We start from the raw sequence: 22,560 nt of genomic DNA on the forward strand, positions 1-22,560 counted from the left end.
AAATGAATCCTTGGGCCTCAGAGACAGCACAAGGGTTAGGGTACTTGCCTCGCACGTGGCCAACCTGGGTTGGTTCCCCAGCATCACATAGGGGACCCCCAAGCCCTACCAAGAGTGAGCACCGCTGAGTAAGTCCAAAAAACAAACCCAAAATAGAACAAAGAGCTGCAAATCAAAGGGCCAGGGAGACAGGTGGAGCATGTGCTTTCCCTGTGAAGGCGGGACTCAGATCTTCAGCACAATAAGGTCCCCTGCGCACCATTAGCAATGGATACAGAGCAAGTGTTTCAGACACCTTTTGGTTTTTGTTTTGTTTTTGCTTTTTGGGTCACACCCAGCGATGCTCAGGGATTACTCCTGGCTCTGCACTCCAGAATTACTCCTGGTGGTGCTTGGGGGACCATATGGGATGCCGGGGACCGAACCCAGGTCAGCCGCGTGCAAGGCTAACGCCCTACCCGCTGTGCTATCACTCCGGCCCCTCAGCCACCTTTTGGCTCTCCTCTTTGGCTCTCCTTCTCAGCATTCGGCACTAGTAACCTGGCTCCATGTCTTTAACGCAGCCAGTCACAGTTCTCCCAGAAGTAATGCCAAGTGTTTTATCAACACCTAAAGAGAAAATGCCCATTTGTGTTAATACCAGTCTTTCATTGTGTTTGGTTTTTGTTTTGGGGCCACACCCAATGATGCTCAGGAGTAACTCCCAGCTCTGTGCTCAGGAATCACTTCCGGCAGGGCTCTGGGGACCACATGGAGTGCCGGGGGTTGAATCTGGGTCAGTCACGTGCAAGGCAAGTGCCCTACCTGCTGTACTATCTCTCCAGACCCCATACTGACCATTTTTTAAAACAAACCAGTTTTTTTTTTCATAGTGAAGCCTGTCTTTCACATACAGAGATTTTATTCCAGCCGCAGTGTGCATCCTAAAATTCCCCTATAAGTCACGCTTTCCCCACACTCCACTAAACACAGCTCTTCCTCCTTCGCAGAAAGTGGATCTGTTCAGCTTGGGAATCATCTTCTTTGAGATGTCCTACCACCCCATGGTCACGGCCTCAGAGAGGATCTTTGTTCTCAACCAACTCAGAGATGTACGTATCAGACAGTCTTGGTGCGAGTGTCAGAATTCAGTGCAGGTTGTTGCCCTGTCTTCGTCACACACAGGAGGTGATCTTACTACCGCTTGTCTGGGGGCAGGGTGGGTTGGGGGCGGGAGTTATCTCTTTAGTAAATGAAAATCCACCTCTGCCTTTACACCTCCAATGATGAAGTTTCCCCAGTTTTATTTTTAGAATCCTACTTGGAGAAATTTCTAGAGTATCGTTACACTTAGAAATTAGTCCAGGGTCTAGAGAGGGAGCCCAATGGGCAGAGCAGATGCTTCGCATGCAGGAGGTCCAGGTTCCAGGCCCAGGACCTTACGGTCCCCCAAGCACAGAGCCCAGAGTAGCTCTTGAGTTTGACTGGCTGTGGCCCAAAAACAGCGAGAGAGGAGAGAGAGACAGAGAGACAGAGACAGAGAAGAGGGTGAGGAGGCAGAGAGAGAAGGAGGGAGGGAGAAAGGGAGAGGGAGGGAGAGAGTGGAGGAGAGGGAGGGAGGGAGAGGGGGGAGAGAGAGAATATTATCCTGAGAAATTACTTATAATTTTCTTTTTTGCTTTTTTTGGGGGGATCATACCTGGTGATGCACAGGGGTTACTCCTGGCTCTGCACTCAAGAATTACCCCTGGTGGTGCTCAGGGGACCGTATGGGATGCTGGGAATCGAACCCGGATCAGCTGCGTGCAAAGCAAATGCCCTACCCACTGTGCTATTGCTCCAGCCTGTTACGTATAATCTTAAGGGGGAAAAACTTTTTTTTTTCTAATAACAACCACCCCCAGTAGTCATTTTGATTCGGTTTTGGGGAACTCCTCAGTAGTACTTGGGAGGACCAGGTGGTGCCAGGGTTTGAACCGGGGGGCCTCACACACACTCGGCATGTTCTCTCTCACTTTGAGCCAGACCCGCCACCTACTTTTGATTCTTTTACTGCCTATCCAGGAAAGTCGGAGTAAGGAAAGGGACTGCCATGCTTTGGCTTTCAAGTGCACTTAGTGGATCGTGTGCTTGCTAAAGTGCCCTCCCTTCCGCTACAATTCACATTTGGGCCTGGGACAGAGCTCCCGGGCAGAGCGCATGCCTCACTTTGTGAGATATGAGGCCCTGGGTTTGATCCCCAGCAGCACAAAGAAAACATCAGAACATGAGCGAAACAAAATAAACAAGACCACAAACACGTACTTGGGTTTCTCAAAAACAATAAGAGTACAGAGGTGGGCGCTAGCTGGAGAGGTGACTGACCTGGGCAGTCCCAGTACAGCCGGGGGTCTCCTGAGCACTGCCAGGGGCCACTCCTGAGCACAGAGCCAGGAAGAGCCCCCGCGCACTGCCAGCTAGTGCCCATTCCCCGCCTAGAACCCCCTCCATCCCCGCCCGACCCCCAGGAGAAACAAGAAGACATTGTTCCCTTCAGTCTTCCCTTGTTAGCAAATTTTGTTTCTGTATTTGATTTTCTTATCTCTGGGGAAGAAAGACTTTCATGGTGGCAGTCTGCCAAATACTCACTGATTTGAATATAATATTCTTTCAGCCAACTTCGCCCAAGTTTCCAGAAGACTTCGATGATGGAGAGCATACAAAGCAGGTAATTTTCTGTGGCTTTAATTACTGTGTTGTTACTCTTGGGTTTTAATTACTGTTTTTATTCATTTTCAATTAGTAATGTTTCTGCCACGTATCCTCCTATTTCCTGGAAATAAAATGGGAGGAATATGAAAAGATGAATCACAGTAACATGTTAATAGGTTTGAAATATACCAGGATGTTTGAATACTGTATGACTGAAATCCAATCATGAACAGCTCTGTAAAATTAATCAATTTTTTAAAAAAGAAATACATCATGAAAATACCAAGGGCAAGATCAAAGAGATAGCTGGACAGGAGAGAAGGCACTTGCCCTTGTAAGCAATATGTTTCGTCACTGGCACCTCATAAGGTCCCCACAAGCACTGCCAGCACTGGTCGCTGTGGTCAGAAAGGAGTAAGCCCCTAGCACTGCTTGATATGGGCCAACCCCCCACCTCCAATTGCCTACGACCACCTTAAAACATTCATCATCATCATCATCATCATCATCATCATCATCATCCCATTGATCGTCAAATTTCTCAAGCGGTCTCACTAACATCTCCATTCATCCTAGCCCTGAGATTTTAGAAGCCTCTCTTGACTCATCCTTTCCAATAGTGCCGCATTGGAGGCTCTTTCAGGGTTAGGGGAATGAGATCCATCATTGTTAGTGGTTTTGGCATACGAACACACCATGGGGAGTTTGCGAGGCTCTCTCATGTGGGCAGGAAACTCTAGGTAGCTTGCCAGGTTCTTCCAGAGAGAGAACTAGGCTAAAAGATGTCCCACGGCCACAAAGCGCTTCCAGGAACTTGGTTTTATAGTCTCTGGCTGTTGGCTGTTAGTGGGATTACACGGCGCCGGGGGCAGTCCCTGGGTGTGACCACCTAGCAAACATTAGTACCGCAGAATTCTCTTATGTGACTCATTGTGTTTCTGAAGTGCTATTTGGGCCCTTGATTTAGAAAAGAGAGGGGAAGAGAGAGAATTCCTTCACAGCTTGTCTTAGATCAGGATTAGGGAACTTCTGGATTTTATAAAACCTGTGGAACATGTGATCTGGACCTGGTACATGACAAGACACATGTGTACTTCTTGGGGCTGCCTGTGACCTCATTGGCTGTATGTAATGATTTACAAATAATGTTATAAATAGCTAAATGGCCTGGGGCAGATAAAAGGTCCCTCTTCCCTGTCTTAAAGCCAGTAACTTTATGAAAAGTAGAATTTAAAGCTATGATTTCCCCACCTCTGTGGTTAAAGCAGGCTTTGGTTATGAAAGGGGAAAGGACGATCTGATGTTACATTATCAGTCATTTCTCCTTTATGCCACAAATGGAGGCGTTAGTATCAGCATCTGACCAACATGAGGTGAATGATTGTGAATGTGTGTTTTGGAGTCTGATATGCTTTTTTCCCTTAGTGCTGGTGGTTTATCTTAGTGAAGTTTTCTGTTGTTAATCCTCTTAGGAACAAAAAATCCTCTAAGGAACAAAAATTTATTCCTTAAACTATTTCTCTCGGGGCCAGCAAGACATACAAAGTTAAGGTACTTGCCTTGCATGTGTCCATCCCTGATTTGATCCCCGGCAGTACACAGAGCACTGTTAGGAGTGATCTCTGAGTGCAAAGCCAGCAGTAAACCCTGTCAGCAGTAACACTGTTGGATGTGGCCCAGAAAATCAGAAATTTAAAAAATAAAACAGGGGTTATGGGGCCTGGAGTGATAGCACAGCAGGTTGGGTGTTTGCCTTGCACACAGCCAACCCGGGTTGGATTCCCAGCATCCCATATGGTCCCCCAGCACTGCCAGGAATAATTCCTGAGTGTAGAGCCAGGAGTAACCCCTGTGCATCACTGGGTGTGACCCAAAAAGCAAAAAAAAAAAAAAGGTTATGGGACAAGAGAGAGTAGATTAAAGATGTATGGTTAGGAAATACCTTATGTGGTTTACCTGGAAACTTAAGATTTTTTTGGTCTCAAATATCCCTAAGAGGCTGATGTGTGCATGCATGTGTGCATTCATGTGTCTGTGTGTGTCAGGAGTAGAGCAGGGGCCTTGCATCTGTGAAACCCTGGGTTTCCTCCTTGGCAGTTTCCACATACAGTTGTGTAATTTAAATGTTCCCCTAGATCCTTAAAATTAGTTTTATAAACAGGAAAATTAAGGAATCATTATGGAATCTTTCTGATGTTTAAACTGTCTCTAAATACTTCCCTGCTTAATGAGGTAACTGTGGAGCTATAATGAATAACATAAATCAAGAGAATTCAAGGAAATAGCACCAGGGAAAAAGAAAAAGGAATATTTTTTAATTTTCAGAGCAGAGAGATGTCTCTCGGGCCGGAGCACACACTGCGCATGTGGGGGGGTTCTGGAGGCCGTATCCAGCACTGCATGGTCCCAGAGCACTGAGGCAGAGTCGTGGTCCCTGAGCACCACCAGGAGTGGCTCAGAACACAAAACAAAACTTGAGCCTTTGCTTTGTATGTGCCAGGCCCCAGGTTTGATGCCTCGGTCACCTGAGCACTGTCACGTGTGACCCCATCACTTTTAAAAAATTATTTGGGTGAGGCTGGAGTGATAGCACAGCGGGTAGGGCATTTGCCTTGAACACAGCCGATCCGGGTTCGATTCTCAGCATCCCATATGGTCCCCCGAGCACCGCCAGGAGTGACCCCTGAGCATCGCTGGCTGTGATCCAAAAGGCAAAAAAAAAAAAAATATATATATATATATATATATATATATATATATATATATATATATATACTTTGGGCCAGAGAGAGAGTACAGAGGCTTAGATACTGGACTACATGTGACTGACTCTGGTTAGATTCCCTGTACCACTCTAAGTCCCGTTTAGGGCTGAGAGGGACCCCCAGCACAGAGCCATAGTCCCAAAGCACCACTGGGCATGGCCCCATGGCCTCCCTCCCTTGCCCGCCAATAATAAAAAATAAATAAAACTAGTTTATGTCTTTCTTTCTTCTTTCCCCTTCTCTCCAATATCCTAGATCACGGGGCTGTCAGTGGCCTTCACACATCTGGCCGCACCCAGGGTTGAGCACATAGCCTACAATGGAGAGTATGTCAGGGGCCATCTTCCAGGATTCCCAATGGCGGGGCGGCTCAGGGTTGGAATTTGGGGCCTGGCACTGGCCAGACCAGCACACTAGCCACTGAGCCATCTTCCAGACTCCCTCCATGCTGTGCTGATACGAGGTGGGGGGGGGGATCTTGTGTGTGGGTGTGTGTGTGGGTGTGTGTAAGGGCTATGTTCTGCCTTTCAGTCATGGTTGACTGAAGACTTTTTTGATGACAGCCAGGTATCTAAAGGACCACTACCCACAGAACCCTGGCCCTAATCACCTACTGGGGAGAGCGCCGTAGGCAGAGACTTTCAGAAATTCCAACTCAGGGGCTGGAGCAATAGTATAGTGGGCAGGGCATTTGCCTTGCACACAGCTGAGCCAGGTTCAATCCCCAGCATTCTACATGGTCCCCCGAGCACCACTAGGAGTAATTTCTGAGTGCAGAGCCAGGAGTAACCTCCGAGCATTGCCGGGTGTGACCCAAAAAGTGTGCACGCGCGCGCACACACACACACACACACACACACACACACACATGCACACATGCACACGAGCGCGCGCAAGAAAGAAAAACAAAATTCCCCCTCAAGTGCTCCAGCAGAGTGCAGGAAGTGCGGTGTCTTGTCTTTGCCCCGCACCACATAGCATCCTACCTGGCTTTCCAAGAGGGTCCCCAACTCCCACCGCCGTACCCCCATCTCCAGCATACCCTGGGTTTTGTTCCAGAAATCTGTCATCTCTTGGCTGCTGAACCACGACCCAGCCCAGCGGCCCACGGCCACGGAGCTGCTGAAGAGTGAGCTGCTGCCGCCGCCGCAGATGGAGGAGTCGGAGCTGCACGAGGTGCTGCAGCTCACCCTGGCCAACGCCGACGGCAAGGCCTACCGCACCATGATGGCCCACATCTTCTCCCAGCGCGTCTCGCCTGCCATCGACTACACCTACGACAGTGACATCCTGAAGGTGCGCCCGGGCCGCGCTGGGAGGGACAGTTTGGCCTGGCCCCGGGGGAGGAGTCAGTCGGTCCCTTACTTCCTGTGGGTCCCTGCAGTGCCGCCAGAAGTTCCTGTTGTCATTTTGGTTTGGGGGCCACACCTGGGGGCACTCAGGGGTCACTCCTAGAGGGCTCAGCGGATCATACCGGATGCTGGGGATCAAGCCTGGGTCAGCCACCAAGCCAGGCCAGCTCCCTACTTGCTGTGCTAGCTCTCTGGCCCCTTGAAGTTCTTTTTTTTTGTATCCCGCCTCCCCCTTCCCTTGGTGGGTGTGATCCCTGGGGGTCTCCCACACACCTGCCCGAGGGAGGTACCTGCACATTTTTGAGCTGTGGTGCTTGCACGCTCATTGATGGGGCTGTCTCAGTAGCACTTCGTGGAGAGTTGGGGTCGTGGTGCTCACACAAGTGCTTGCCAGAGGTCACACTTCCTCTCCTTGGCCCTTACACACCTTTTCAGTTGTGGTGCTTGCTGGGGAGGTGTTTCCCTATTTGTGGTGCTCACACACCACTGGTTGCAGTGTGGCCAGAAACCAGTTGCCGTGCTGGGAGTCACAGAGCATATGTAGGATGCTGATGATTGAACTTGTGATCACGTGCTTGCCTGACGGAGGCCCTCCACCCTCACACTGTAATGCCCGCCCAGGTCCGCCACCATAAATCCTTGAGGTCTGTATATGCAAAATAGGATCATGTGCATTGTTCTGGGAAAGGCCTCTTTTGTTGCTGGTGTTTGTTTGCTTGGGGGTCACACCCAGTGATGCTCAGGGGTCCCTCCTGGCTCTGCACCCAGGAATTACTCCTCGTAGTGCTTGGGGAGATCATATGGGATGCCAACAATCGAACGCAGATTGGCCGCGTGCAAGGCAAGAACCTTAGCTGCCGCATTATCACTCTGACTCCCAGGCCCCACTCTTCCTCATCTACTTGAAGGGTTCCTAAACCGTCCCCATCTCAATGCACCCTAGAGATGAAGAGTTTTAGGTACTGAGCCCTGACCCAGCTAACCAGCGCCCCAAACTTCTGTCCAACTTTGATCTTATCACACAGTTAGCAGCTCCTAACCCCTGGGAAAGGCATCTCAGAATTACCTAGAAGGCCCTTGAACCGTACAGATGCCTGACTCACCTCGGGACTCCAATGTGAAGCATTTCAGGGATCTCTCTAAGGGCCGCAGCACAGGCTCCCTGAGATCGGCTGCCCTGGGCTTGATCCCCAGCATTCCATATGATCCACTGAGCCCCATGTTAGCATGAAGGTGTCCTGGACTCCATCCCTGCTACCACTGTGAGCAGCCACCAAGCAGAGCTGGAATAGCCCAGGAACATGGCTAAAAGGCGTCTTCCCCCGTACCAATCCTCCCCCCCCCACCAAACAAAAATTGTTCTAAACAAAATAGCTCACAGATGAGGTGAACTAGTTCAAGACCCTGAATTCGATACTCAGCATCTCATCTGACCCTCGAGGACTGCTGGTGTGTTCCTAGTGGCCCCCAAAGCTGCTGGCCAAAGCTCCAAATCCCAACACTCTGGGAGTGAACCCTGTAGAAGTTTTTTGGGTTTTGGTTTTTGTTTTTCCAGAGGACCCGAGAGCTAGCTCAGGGGAGCTGCAGGCTTGCTTTGCATATAGGAGGACTGGGTTCGATCTCTGGTACCTCCTGAGTCGTGAACACTGCAAGGAGTCTCAGTCTGGCTAAAAACAAACAAAATTTTTCTTAACATGTGAGTTTTAAAAAGCAGCAGAAGAAGGAGCAGGAAGATCTGTAAAAGATGTATAGATTGGGGACCCAATAGTGTCGGCTGCAGTACTAGCTATTTGTAGGATTCCAGGTGACTTTTATGTCCCCATGTTTGCTGGCATGTTGCTTATAACATTTCTTAGAGTGATCATCATGGAACAGAAAGGCACATGTGAAACAGAGAAGCCCAGCTCCTTCCCAGCCCACGGTGGGGCCCGGAGCCAGTGGCTATTTTCGTGATTGCCCCTCCGATCCCCGAACCCCCCGGGGACCTGTGTCTTTGGCTCGGTCTCTCAGAAAGGCTTTCGTAATGTGACTGAGAGCTGAGACTTCAGCCTGCCTGAAGCAAGGCTCAGTGCAAGGTGCCTGGTCTCCCTGAGCATGTTCCAGAAGGAGCTGAGGGGTCACGTGTGCTCTCAGGATCTGGGAATGGGGCAGGCAGTGCCTGTAGCATGGTTCGACAGAACATGCCTCGGTCCCATCTTTGGTTAGGCCTTGCTGATGACATTTTTTTAAAAATTTTATTTATTTATTTATTAATTAGTGAGTCACAGTGAGGGTACAGTTACAGATTCACACATTTTCATGCTTGTTTTTCCCTCATGCAATGTTTAAGAGCCCATCCCTCCACCACCCATGAACCCAGTATCCCTCCCACCCCCCCAAGTCCCATCCCCCCCACCCCACCCCGTCTCTGTAGTGGGGCATTCCAGTTTGATATCTCTCTTTCCTTTTGGGTGTTGTGGTTCTAAATAAGGGTATTGAGTGGTCATCCTGTTCAGTCTCTAGTCTACTTTCCTTGCTGATGACATTTTAATGGGTCGTTTTAGGGCAGCTTCTCCATTCGAACGGCCAAGGTACAGCACCACGTGTGTGAAGCCGTCGTCCGCATCTTTAAAAGACATGGTATGTGCTTTTTATAAAAAAAAATTTTATTCCTTCTCAAAGAGTTTTTAACTTCTTATTGGAAAATATCCTTAACTAATACAGCCATATCTTTCTGTAATGTTGCGCTTTCTTTCATTTTATTTCACGCGTGCGGGTGTGTGTGTGTGTGTGTGTGTGTGTGTGTGTGTGTGTGTGTGTGTGTGTGTGTGTGTGTGTGTGATGCCAGGGAGCAGGCCCAGGGCTTCACGGGCCAGGCCATATTTTACTTTCAAATTCAACCATAAACAATTGATATCCAGTAAAAATCTTGAGTGAGGAACTTCCCAAGTGGTGTGTTTGGAGCCCGGCAGGCCTCTCCCTCCATTCTCAGCTAACCAAGCCAAGGGTTCAGTGCAGAGGCCCCAGGATGCAGGGCTTTTTGGGCCCTGGGCTGCACTGGACCATCCGGGCCACCTGGGGCATGCCTCCGTGGCTAAATAAAGCAATGCTGGGAGACTGGATAGTGCCAAGTATCAAACAGATGTCAGCTCTATGGAAGCCAGGGACCTTGACCCCCGTACTATCTCTCTAGCCCCTTTCACCTAACACTTAAGCTTAAGTTTCATAACTCCACTTGTGGAGGAGAAGCAGGTTTGAATATTGCTATGTGTCTGGAATGCAGCTGATGGGCCAGAGAGATAGCATAAGGAGGGAAGGTGTTTCCCTTTCTTGGGTCTGACCTTGGGTCCCTGGTGTCACATCTGGTCCCCCAAGCACTGCCAGGGGTAACTCCCCAGCACAGATCTAAGTTCCTGAGGACTGTCAGATGTGGCCCCAAAACCAAAATTTAAATGAAATATGCTTGATTTGTAAAATCAGAAATGTGATTGGGATAAAATAACATCAGATGAGACTGACACCCAAGGATAGTAGATACAAGGGCCAGGAAGATTGCTCCATGATTAGAAGCCTGTCTCATGAACTGGGGGAGAAGGCAGCTGGAATAAGGAAGGGCTCACTAAGTCAGTGATGGTTGGGGAATCTTTTGGGATGGGAGATGTGTGCTGAAAGTAGATTAAGGACCAAACATAATAGCCTCTCACTATCTATATTGCAGACAATCATGCCCAAAAGTAGAGAGAGAGTACAGGGGAAATTGTCTGCCATTGAAGCAGGAGGAGGATTAGGATGGGAGTGGCAGGGGGATACTGGGGATATTGGTGGTGGAATATGTGCACTGGTGGAGGATGGGTGTTCGCATTCCGATGACTGAAAACTCAAACATGAAAGCTTCGTAACTATATCTCATAGTGAAAGAAGGAAGGGAGGAAGGGAGGAAGATTGGAGCCAGAGCAATAGCACAGACTAGGGCATTTACCTTGCATACTGCTGACCTGGGTTCGTTCCCTGGCACCCCATATGATGACCCAAGCCCCGCCAGAAGTGATCCCTGAATGCAAAGCCAAGAGAAAACCCTGAATACCTCAGCTGTGTACCAAAATCCTAAAAGAAAAGAAGAGAATATGATTAAATGTGACAGGATTAAAAATACATAGGATTAAATGTAACAAACTGAGCCGTGGATGAGGTTTTCATCTGAGAATTAACTGATGGTTTTGTGGTCCTCATACTAGGCTACGTAGCCCTCAGGTTTGTGTTCTTATGAAGTTGCCTCCTAGAAAAACCTAACCGGCAGTTTTTCCATTGGGGTTCAGGAGCTGTTCAGTTGTGCACCCCACTCCTGCTGCCCCGAAACAAGCAACTCTATGAGCACAATGAGGCCGCCTTGTTCATGGACCACAGCGGGATGCTGGTGATGCTTCCTTTCGACCTGCGGGTGAGGCTTTGCAGGCACAGGGGTGGCATCTGGGTCTGAGGATTACCCCACCAGCTGCCACATCCCCTGGGCATATATGTCTAATGTTCCTTGTAGGCAACATTCTAGAGGGTTTTGTTAGCACCCCTGGCATATCACCAACCACTGGCCTATGTACACCCACTTTGCTCGTCCACTGAGGAACAGAGTCACTCAGACAAACACAGGGAGCTGTCCCTTTACTTCCAAGCATACTAGTATCTAAAACTAACTTCCCTCCTTCCTTCTTTCCTTCCTTTCTTCTTTTCTTCCTTCCTTCCCTCCTTCCTCTTTCCTTCCTTCTCTCCCTCTTTCCTTACTTCTTTCCCTCCTTCCTCCTTTTCTTCCTTCCTTTTCTTCTTCCCTTCCTTCCTTCCCTCCCTCTTCCCTTCCTTCCTTCCCTCCCTCTTCCCTTCCTTCCCTCCCTCCTTCCTTCCTTCCTTCCCTCCTTCTTTCCTTCTTCCCTTCCTCCTTCCCTCCTCCCTTATTTCCTTCTTTCCTTCCTTCCCGCCTTCCTTCCTTCTTTCCTTCCTTCCTCTCTCTCCTTTTTGCAGTGTTAGGCATGATCCCAGGGCCTCCTGCATATGAGACACATGCCCTGCCACTGAGCCACATTGCTGTTCCCGGGATAGTTAAGTTCCTGGGGCAGCAGGTGTCTGCGTTGTTGCTCGCGCTTGCTTCTGAGCTGTGGGCTTCCCTTGACAGCAGCACTCCGACCCTGTCACTCAGGCAGACTGTGCTGGCTGTCCATAGGTCCACCTGGGGCACTCTTAAGTGTGGAAGACAGGCAGGGGTTCAGCACCCTGATGAATAGGAGGCTCTTACCAAGTAAAAACAATGAGCACAGGAGCTGATGAGGCAGTCCCCAGAAAAGGCTCAGGGCTGAAAGACTTCTGAAGATATTCAGTCTCAGAAATAGGGACCACCTACTACAAAGCAGTGGTTTCGCAGCTCCAACCATTAGACTGGCAAAAATTATTCGATTTACTATCCAGAGAAAGGTAGAGGCAGAGAAATAGGTACGTTCATGTGTGGCCAATGTGGATGTAAATAGCAAATTGTGTACTGGAAGTGTTAAATAAAATGTTAGGACTAGAGCAATGGCACAGCGGGTAGGGCGTTTGCCTTGCAGTCGGCTGACCTGGATTCATTCCCAGCATCCCATATGATCCCTCGAGCACCACCAGGAGTAAATCCTGACTGCAGAGCCAGGAGTAACCCCTGTGCATCGCCAGGTGTGACCCAAAAAGAAAAAAGAAATCCCTAGTAAAAAATAAATAAATGTCACTGTCACTGTCATCCCATTGTTCATCAATTTACTTGAGTGGGCGCCAGTAACATCCCATTCATCCCAGCCCAGAGATTTTAGCAGCCTTTCCTTACTCATCTTTCCCAATGATTGGAGGCTCTTTCAGGGTCAGGGGAATGAGACCTGTTAGTGTTACTATTTTTGGCATATCGAATATGCCACGGGGAGCTTGCCAGGTTCTGCCTTGCGGGCGGGATACTCGCGGTAGCTTGCCGGGCTCTCTGAGAGGCATATATGTATATATTTCCCTCTATGATTTTATGGAAAATGGGTAGGAAGTGTCTTATGATGTGTCGTGCAGCCGCTCATAAATAAATAAATAAAACATTTCATAAATGCTGCTGCCCAGAGACCCTGGTTCTGTGTCCGACACTGCCAGGAATGGAGGGGGAGAGAAAGACAGAGACTTAGTCAGAGAAACAAAGAGAGCTGGGAGGAGAGAGACAGACACACAGAGGACGTGCAGCCTCTGAGTGCTGTGTGGCTCTTCCCCCTCAGTGCATCTCCGCTGACTATAGCACTTGGGGAAAGTATTGAGGAGTAAAAGAGACAATAGCAAATCCCCCGCAGCCTGCGGGATTGTGCTCTTTATTAAGTTTGAGGGGGCCACCCAGGATGTGCTGCTGGCCTGGAGACCGCCAGTGGTCCTTGGGGTCGTAGGATTGAGCCTTGAGCTCTTGTTAATAGAACATGTGCTCCAGTCAGTGGGACCCTTTAAAAAGGTGAACTTCAGGGTTGGAGAGAAAATAAATGGATTAAGGTGCTTGCCTTGAACGCGGCCAATCTGGGTCCCTGCATATAGTTCCCCAAGTCCTGTCAGGGGTGACCCCTACTCAGGGCCAGGAGTAAGCTCTGAGCATAAGCCAGATGTAGCAAAAAAAAAAAAAAAAGAAAGTCAAATTGAAAGGTGAACTTTTGAACTTTATATAAAGACATGTGGTATGGAAGAAGGAGCCAGAGAGAGCACCCAAAGGGCTGAGCACGGGCTTTGCACAGCGGAGGCCTGGGTTTGATCCCCGGCACCACGTAGTTCCCTGGGCCCCTACAGGTATAACTCCCAAGCACAGAGTCCTGAGCTCAGGGCCCGGAGCAGCCCCTGAAAACTGCTGGGTGTGACTTAAAAATAAATAAGCCGGTAAATAAAAATAAAGGAGTGTGGTAGTTGGCACATCTTGACATTTGAAACTTTGTTGTTGTTTTTGGTTTATCTTTCCAGGTTCCTTTTGCAAGATATGTGGCAAGAAATAACATAACGAATTTAAAACGGTGAGATACAATAGGATGGAATGGGAGGTAGTGATTTAGTTGGAACCCTGGCCTTGCGCATAGGGGCCCGGAGTTCAGTCCTGAACACTACATGGTCCCCTGAGCACAGCTTGGGAAGCCCCACAAATTAAAAAAAATAAATAACAATAATAATAATAAGGGGGCTGGAGGGACAGTACAGCAGGTAGGGCGTTTGCCTTGCATGCGACCTACCCAAGTTCCATCCCCGGCATCCCATAAGGTCCCCGAGTACCACTGTGAGTAATTCCTGAATGCAGAGCCAGGAGTAGCCCCTGAGCATCACCGGGTGTAACCCAAAAAGCAAAAAAAAAATTTAATTAAAATATAAATTAAATAAATAGATGAATAGATACAACAGAGGTTTCATGTTGGTGGCAGATGTGGAAAAGAAATCAAGAGAAATGTTTTCTGTGATCTTTACTGGGGGAAAATAAATGGGTTTGAAGGATTGAGCTTGGAATACCGTCCAAAAGCCCAAGCTGAGGGATCCGCCCAGGGATTCTGGGTGTCAGGGTCCTCTTTGAGGGGTACAGCCCTGGCATGGGTACACGGAAGCCCCCCCGGCTTGTTCTCTGCTGTCTAAGTTTTCCCTCAGCGGCCAAAGTGTTTCACAGATGGTTGCTGGGCTTGATCGCAGGTGACTCCTTTTAAAGTTGAATTGGAGGGGCAGGTGGCCAGTTGTCTCTGCACGGGCCAGTGAGCAGAAGCTGCTCGGACAGGAGTGGAGTGACAGCCTGGGGTGCTGAGCACACAGCCCTCTGGGCACTCAGTGCTGGAGAGGAGGTTTGCTGAGCCTTCATCCCCCACAGGCCTCGTAAATAAGGAGGCCCTCCACAGACGGGACCAGCACAGTGGACAGTGTAATCACTGTCATCCTCACTGTCATCCCATTGCTCATCGATTTGCTCGAGCAGGCACCAATGACGTCTCCATTGTGAGACTTGTTGTTACTGTTTTTGGCATATCGAATACACCACAGGGAGCTTGCCAGGCTCTGCCGTGTGGGCGTGATACCCTCGGTAGCTTGCTGTGCTCTCTGAGAGGGACTGAGGAATCGAACAGGTTGGCCACATGTAAGGCAAACGCCCTACTGCTGTCCTATCACTCCAGCCCAGTGGACAGTGAGACACCTAATTTTTGTTTTGTTTTGTTTTGCTTTTTGGGTCAAACCCAGCAATGCTCAGGGGTTACTCTTGGCTTTGCATTCAGCAGTTACTCCTGGCGGTGCTTGAGGGACCATATGGGATGCCAGGGATTGAACCCAGGTCGGCTGTGTGCAAGGCAAACGCCCTACCCACTGTGCTATCACTCCGATTCCCGAGACACCTCATTTTTAAAGCCCCCCTTTTCAGAGGGTGGAGTGATAGTATAGCGGGTAAGGCACTTGTCTCACGTACAATTGACCCGGGTTTGATCCTCAGTACCCCATATGGTCCTCGGAGCCCCGCCAGGAGTGAGCTCCCCGCCCCCCCCCCATAAATAAGTAAATAAATAAATAAATAAAACATCTGGCCATTATAAAACCTCCACCCCAGGGCAAGATTGCTCCGGGCACATCTGTCCTTCAGTGCCCTCGAGAGTCTCACAGACACATTCGCCTCCTGCAGGCAACAAGAGGGAACATGAGTTTTTCTCTCCAGATACTGCATCGAGCGCGTGTTCAGGCCACGCAAGTTGGACCGGTTTCACCCCAAGGAGCTCCTGGAGTGTGCCTTCGACATCGTCACCGCCTCCACCAACAGCGCCCTGCCCAGCGCTGAGGTCATCTACGCCGTCTACGAAATCATCCAGGAGTTCCCGGCGCTGCAGGTTCCTTTCTGACTCCTCCTGCCCCAGCTGCAGAGGCACAGGGATGGGGGCTGGACAGGGCGGGGGGGGGGGGGGAGGGGGGGAGGGTCCGCCGGGGTGTCAGTGCTGTAGCACTCCCAGCCTTCCCTGAGACCCTGGTGGGCTCTGGTTCCTCTCTCAGGCTCAGGCCTCGGCCGTGTCGGTAAGGGTTTTGGTTCCGTCTGCTCGGCAGAGAGGAGTGTGTTCCCGTCTCTCCCACCTTTCTTCCCCCAGGCAGGGAATTTGGCTAAGATTCCCAGGGTGCCTCTGCCACCTTCCTACCCTGTTGGGAAGGCAGGTGGCTCCCTCCTGCACTCCACCTCCTAGCCTTACAGCTTCTCTCCTCGTCCTGTTTGCGTGCTGCCTGGCCTGGCCAGCGAGGGCCGCTCCCCACAGCCCAGCAGTCTGTGCTCTCCAGCCTTCCTTCCCGTAGCACACCAGGCCCACTCGCGCCCGCCCCTGTCACCATGGTGATCTCTTGTCCGGTGGCACCTCTCTTCACCTAGCCGTGCTGGGGCCCTTCGTCCTGAAGTATCCTGATGGCATTTTTTCTTTTTTTTTTTTTTTTCTGAAGCTTTGTTTTCCCCCAGCATTGTTTTTTTGTTTTGTTTTGTTTTTTAATTTTTATTAGTGAATCACCGTGGAGTACAGTTACAAACTTACAAACTTTCATGTTTGCATTTCGTTTATATCCCTCCACCAGTGCCCGTTCTCCTCCACCAATGTTCCCAGTATCCCTCCCACCACCCCCACCCCCGCACCCTGCCTCTGCAGCAGGGCATTTCCTTTTGTTCTCTCTCCTGTTGGGTGTTGTGGTTTGCAATAGAGGTATTGAGTGGCCGTCATGTTCGGTCTATAGTCTGCTTTCAGCACGCAGCTTTCAACCCCCGAGTGGGTCCTAACGCTCCAGGACTTTAGCTGAGACACAGTGTCTCTCCCAGGGTCAAGCCCCCCAGCCCCCCCCCACCCCGTCCTCTTCCCTGTCACGCCCCACTGCACCAAGCTTAGTGCTCAGTGAATGCTTATTCATTCACCAGATCCGAGATAGCAGCCCCACCAGCAGTGCTTATAAGTCACTTATTCCTGAACCAGCTCCTCTCCCTCTTGGAAATCTGTGTAAACTCATCCAGGCTTTTTTGACATAGCTGAAGGTCAAAACATTTTTCATTTTATTTATTTATATTTGTTTGCTTATTTTGGGCGAGTCACACCTGGCGATGAGCAGGGGTTACTCCTGGCTCATGCACTCAGGAATTACTCCTGGCAATGCTTGGGGGACCATATGGGATGTTGGGAATCGAATCCAGGTTGGCCGCGTGCAAGGGCCGCGGCTCTACCCACTGTATTTTTTATTTTAATAGGGTAATAACTGGATGGGGAGGTGGCTTGGAAGTTGGAGCACATGCTTTGCATGTTGGAGACCCATATTCTATCTCCAGAACCACATGGTCACCATCAGTTGAGGCCCAAAAATATAAATGAAATAGTCCAAATGATAGTACAGCATAGGGCATTTGCCTTGCATGCAGCCAACTCAGGTTTGAACCCCATATGGTTCCCTGAGCACCACCAGGAGAGATTTTTGAGTGCAGAGTCAGGAGTAACTAATGGGCACTGCCAAGTGTGCCCCTCCTCCCTCCAAAAAAATCCCAAATCTTTAATTTTAAAAATAAAGCCAAAAAACTAATAAATTCCATTATGCACTTAGACTATGCAATGGTAAAAGAGAAGCTCAATGGCAACAGAGGTCATTCCTTCCTTTTATATTTGAAGAGTAGATTGGTAAGATCCTAGATTTAAAATGTGTGTGTGTATAGGGGCTGGAGCGATAGCACAGCGGGTAGGGCGTTTGCATCCCATATGGTCCCCTGAGCACCGCCAGGAGTAATTCCTGAGTGCAAAGCCAGGAGTAACCCCTGTGCAGAGCCAGGTGTGACCCAAAAAGAAAAAAAAAATGTGTGTGTATAATGAAAATCTTTTTTCTTCCTGTGTCCTAGGAAAGAAATTACAGTATTTACTTGAACCACACCATGTTGTTGAAAGCGATACTCTTACACTGCGGGATCCCAGAAGATAAGCTCAATCAAGTCTACGTGATTCTGTATGATGCCGTGGTAAGCATTTCGTTTCCCTGACTGAAGGATAGTCATAGTGTGAGTGCATCTTCCTTCTGGTGTAGCCACAAAACTCAGCTGGGAGTTTGATGCCTTTCTTCATCGCTCTAAAGTGAAAGAACTGAATGGCTTTGAGTATGCCGCTGGTTAGCAAGCAGTGGTCAAGCTTCTCTTCTAAACCACCTGCTGCTGGGGAACTCGAGGATATGTAAAATATCTTAAGGTTTTTAAAAGATTGAATTGCTTCATCTATAAGGTGAATTGCTTCGTTGAATTGCTTCACTGCCTCTGCTAGATGGGGCAAAAGAAAAAAATTACTTAAGTAATTGGTGCCAATGTTTATCAGAATTTTTTTTTTAAACAGAGAGAGAGAAAAGAAAGAAAGTGCCTGCCATAGAGGAGGAGATGTGGCATGAGGGAATCTGGGGATTGGTGGCAGGAAATGTACACTGGTGGAGGGATGAGTGTTGGAACATTGTATGACTGAAATGCTATCATGAACAGCTTTGTAACTGTGGCTTTAAAAGTTCAAGGCTTGCATTTGTTCTCTGATCCTCCAGGTGGGTCCCTCAGAGGTGGCAAGATAGGGCCTGAAAAGATGACCCAGTGGCTTGGAAAGCACTCAGGGGGAAGGTGGGCATTTAATCTCTGGGGCCAGGGGCCAGAGCAATACCACAGCTGGTAGAGCATTTGCCTTGCATGCAGCCGACCCGGGTTCGATCCCTAGCATCCTATATGGTCCCCCAGCACCGCTAGGAGTAATTCCTGAGTGCAGAGCCAGGAGTAACCCCTGAGCATTGCTGGGTGTGACCCCAAAAGCAAAAATAATAGTAATAATAAATAAAAATAATCTCTGGGGCTGCACAAGCTCCATGGTAATTCCAACCACCCCCACTGTCCACGCTCCCTGGTGAAAGCAGATCCACTCACATATGAGCCAGGGAGATGCTCAGAGGACAGGAGTCCATGCTTTGCATAGGGGAGCCCCAGGGTTCGCTCCCTGAACCACACGTCCCCCCAGCAGAACCTCTGAAGGCAGTTGCCAAACCTGAAGCAACTGCAAGCACCACTAGGTATGACCCAAAAAAACAAAAGTAAAAGTCAATATGGGGGATAAGGGACTCCCAAAAGGTGCTAACAGAGCCCTGGGACCACTGCTGGTGGTACTTGGCTTGGTGGTTCAATGCAAGGTCCCAGCATACTCAGGGGCCTCCGGTTGGGGGCTTGCAGAACATGTGCCCTCACCCCTGAACTCTCTCCCTGACTCCATGTTACATTATCTACCACCTGTCCCGGAGCCCAGCATCATTCCAAGCTCTTGACATGAAAGGACTGAGCCCGCCACAGGTGCTGTTACTCCCCCTGGTTTAGAGAAGCATGAAAGGGCGTGCTAGGATGAAGAACAAAACACGGGGTGGGGGAGGGGGGCTGGAGAGAGGACAGCAGGGAATACAGCTAGCCCAGGTTCAATCCCTGGCACCACATATGCTCCCTCAACACCATCAGGAGTGGTCCCTGAGCACAGCTGGATGTGGCCCAAAAACCAAGAAACAAACAACAGCACAAAAAATAATATTAATAATGCTTCTTGGGGCTGGAGAGCTAGTACAGCAGGTAGGGCGTTTGCTTTGCATGCAGTCGGCCCAGGTTCAATCCCTGGCACTCCAAATGATTCCCTAAGTTCTCCAGGAGTGATCCCTGAGCACTGCTGGGTGTGGCTCAAAAACAAAAACAATAAAAAGAGAAGAAGAAAAAGAATGCTCCTGGCCTGCCAGGGCTCCTCAGGAAAGTTCTTGATGGATTCAGGTGGGTTGAATTGGAGGGGAGAGTAGCTTAGATGTCTGCCGGGGCCTCATTTCCCACCACCTTCCCGCTGCCCGTGTCTCTGCACACGCAGGGCCGGGAGGGGCATTGGTGTCATCTTTAGAGGCACATGCCGATCCTTGTCCAGGAGAATATCCACGGAGCACACAGCCGTTCACTCTGTGAAAGGCGTTTTTTTCAGAGGCACCCCAGAGACTCCACGACAAGGCCTTTTGTCACCGTGCAGGGTGGGTGGTGGAGGCAGAACAGGCTAGAGAATCCCGCGGCGGCCTGCTGGACTTGACGCCAACGGGCTGAGCCCCCGAGCTTTCGTTTCCTCCTTCCATCTCACAGGGACACACGGGGGGCCTAGTGGTTCCCAGTGTGTGTCTCTGCGAGGTTTCTTCCTGCCCTCAAAGTGCACTGCTGGAGGCAGTGACAGATGCAGGGTAATGCCGAACCCAGGGGGCCCAGGGGGTAGCAGAGGGGCTTCCAGTCTTCCTCGCCCTCACACACACCCCTGCCTCCCATCACGGCCACAGGATGGCTTCTGTGTTTTCCACGTCAGGCTTCTGTGTCAGGAACCTGAGACAGTGACATTCCCCGCCCCCACCACCCCCACCACGGGAAGCCTGATCCTTGTCGGGGCTAGCACACCATTCTGCGGGGGCACGGCGCCCCTCTTTTCATTCTCCGGCGGTCAGCGGGGCTGCTCCTATTTTAAACCACCAGAGTTAGAGTTTTATGTGTAATTACGGGAATTAGCTGGCGGGGACACAAGGGCGGGAGGCGTTCGGGGAGAAGGTTTTTGTCACAATACGAATCCACCCTTGATGGAACATCTTGTCCCCCCAAAAAAGAAGACTGTGCTTCATCGAAAGGAGCTCAGAAATTGCATCGTGTTCAGGGCCGAATGCGATGAGCCTTGACTGTTACCTTTTCTCCTCCATCAGACGGAGAAGCTGACGAGGAGAGAAGTGGAAGCTAAATTCTGTAATCTGTCCTTGTCTTCTAATAGTGTGAGTATTTTCTCTGGCTGCTGTAACAGTCTGCTCTGTAATTTTCTGATATCCTGAAAATGCCCCCCAGATTCTTGCTGTGTGGCAGCGCTGCTTGTCACCTCCTAGGCACCATTTTTCCCTGGAGTGTTAATCGGTAACATGGCAACCTTGGGGATCAGGGGACACAAGGAGGCAGGTCCAGGACCAAGAACGCCTCCGGGTGCCCATTCCTGAGTGGGCATCCACGCACACGTTGCTTCCACTCCCCGCCAAAAGGCTGCACCTGGTCGAGCCTCCTTCCCGGCAGAGCGGGAACTCGTTGTCCTCCTCTGAAATGTTCTGCGCTGGGAGGAGGCACGGAGCACTGCAGAGTCATTTGGGGGTCCCCCCCCCAGCCCCCACCAGCCTCCTACCACCTAAGAGTTGAGAGAAAGCTCTTGCTGTTCTGGTACATTTCCAACTCCTCCATGTGCTCCCTTGGGCAGTGAGTAAATCTTTTGGTTTTGGTTTTGGTTTGATTTTGTTTGGAGCCACACCCAGAGGTCCTCAGGACTCACTCCTGGCTCTGGTGAACTCGGGGGAGTTGGGGAGCCAGCAACATGTGGGGTGGCCCGGATAAAACCTGGGCTGGCCGTGTGCAAGGCAAACACCCTACCGTCACTCCGAGCCCTGGCAGTGAATAAATCTCACAGGGTAAATAGGTTCATTGTATTCTGTCTCCAGGCATCAAATTGCTCCCTGACTGTTAGCACCAGAACCCACGCATAATTGAGTCACTGAACAGCAGTAGGGACCTTGTATGTTTTTATGAATATTTATCTAAAAAGAGTGGTTTTTTATTTTGTTTTGGGTCAGGGGGGTTGTTGTTGTTAGCTTTCCCGGAACCCCTCTAGCCCTTGGTCTGATAATGACGGGATTTGGCAGGAAGCAGCAAAATTCACATGTGGAATCTATTAAACTATGATTAGATGCAGGTGGAGTCATCTTGGTCTTTTGTGCACCTGCTGCAGTACGGCAGGCATAGTGTTAGGGGCGGGAGGGAGGGTCAGTTAAAGAAAACATAGATTGCATTCAACTTCTTTGCTCATATTGACCTTTAAAAAAGCCACTAAGTAGGGGCCGGGGAGATAGTACAATGGGTAAGGTTCTTGCCCTGCACATGACCCACACGGATTCAGTCTGATTTCCCAGAGCCCCCCACCAGGAGTGATTCCCGAGTGCAGAGCCAGAGTGACCCTTGAGCATCAGCAGCTATAGCTCTGAAGCCAACATTAACTCATTGATTAATCAAAAGTTAAGCCACTAGGTGATGGAATGAGAAAGCTCGTACAGGGGGAAGGAGTTTGCCTTGCATATGAACAGACCTGGTTCTTCTGAGCGTCACTGAGTGTGGCCTCCAATTTTCTTTTTTTTTTTTAATGAAAAATTAAAAATTAGAAAGTCACAGGAGAGGGGCTGGAGTGATAGCACAGCGGGTAGGGCATTTGCCTTGCACGCGACCGACCTGGGTTCGATTCCCAGCATCCCATATGGTCCCCTGAGCATGGCCAGGGGTAATTCCTGAGTGCAGAGCCAGGAGTGACCCCTGAGCATCGCTGGGTGTGATCCAAAAAGAAAAAAAAAAAAGAAAGTCACAGGAGAGGTCTCGGGAGATGACTTAAATGTTAGGATACACGTCTCACCTGGGCAAGACTAGAATTCCGTCACCCGGCACTGCTTACTGAGGGACTCAGGAATGGTACCACCAGACCCAAGCAGCAGCACTGCTGGACATCCAGCACCTGTGGTGACCCCATTCCCACAATGCAAGTGCTTTGTGATGGTCGTGCCCAACCCTACGAAGCCTCAGCTTCATTCATGTGCCGATGTGTAGCTGAGTGAACCAGGAACGTGGCCATAGCAGTGATTTCATGTCTCGGTAATCTGCACTTTAGCTCGTAGGTATCTTCTTTGTGGCTTTATGATCACAGTTATTTCTCTTTCTCTCTTTCTTTCTT

At 49.8% G+C, this 22,560-nt stretch overlaps 1 protein-coding gene across 3 annotated transcripts in view; it reads left to right on the forward strand.

The window, feature by feature from the left end:
• The window catches only part of EIF2AK4 (eukaryotic translation initiation factor 2 alpha kinase 4), a 102,196-nt gene that overhangs the window by 60,494 nt on the left and 19,142 nt on the right, over nucleotides 1-22,560 (forward strand). For all 3 annotated transcript variants that reach the window (XR_008629295.1, XM_004609562.2, XM_055132441.1), the window contains exons 19-27: nucleotides 990-1,091; nucleotides 2,633-2,686; nucleotides 6,495-6,731; nucleotides 9,331-9,406; nucleotides 11,083-11,204; nucleotides 13,748-13,797; nucleotides 15,459-15,627; nucleotides 17,643-17,759; nucleotides 20,516-20,581. Coding sequence is in view for 2 of the 3 variants with exons in the window: in XM_004609562.2 (XP_004609619.2) it covers nucleotides 990-1,091; nucleotides 2,633-2,686; nucleotides 6,495-6,731; nucleotides 9,331-9,406; nucleotides 11,083-11,204; nucleotides 13,748-13,797; nucleotides 15,459-15,627; nucleotides 17,643-17,759; nucleotides 20,516-20,581 (993 nt within the window). In the remaining variant the exon portion in view is untranslated. The remainder of the gene's footprint in view (nucleotides 1-989; nucleotides 1,092-2,632; nucleotides 2,687-6,494; nucleotides 6,732-9,330; nucleotides 9,407-11,082; nucleotides 11,205-13,747; nucleotides 13,798-15,458; nucleotides 15,628-17,642; nucleotides 17,760-20,515; nucleotides 20,582-22,560) is intronic.

The sequence above is a fragment of the Sorex araneus genome, chromosome 3 (assembly GCF_027595985.1).
Source record: "Sorex araneus isolate mSorAra2 chromosome 3, mSorAra2.pri, whole genome shotgun sequence".
Classification (NCBI taxonomy): Eukaryota; Metazoa; Chordata; class Mammalia; order Eulipotyphla; family Soricidae; genus Sorex; species Sorex araneus.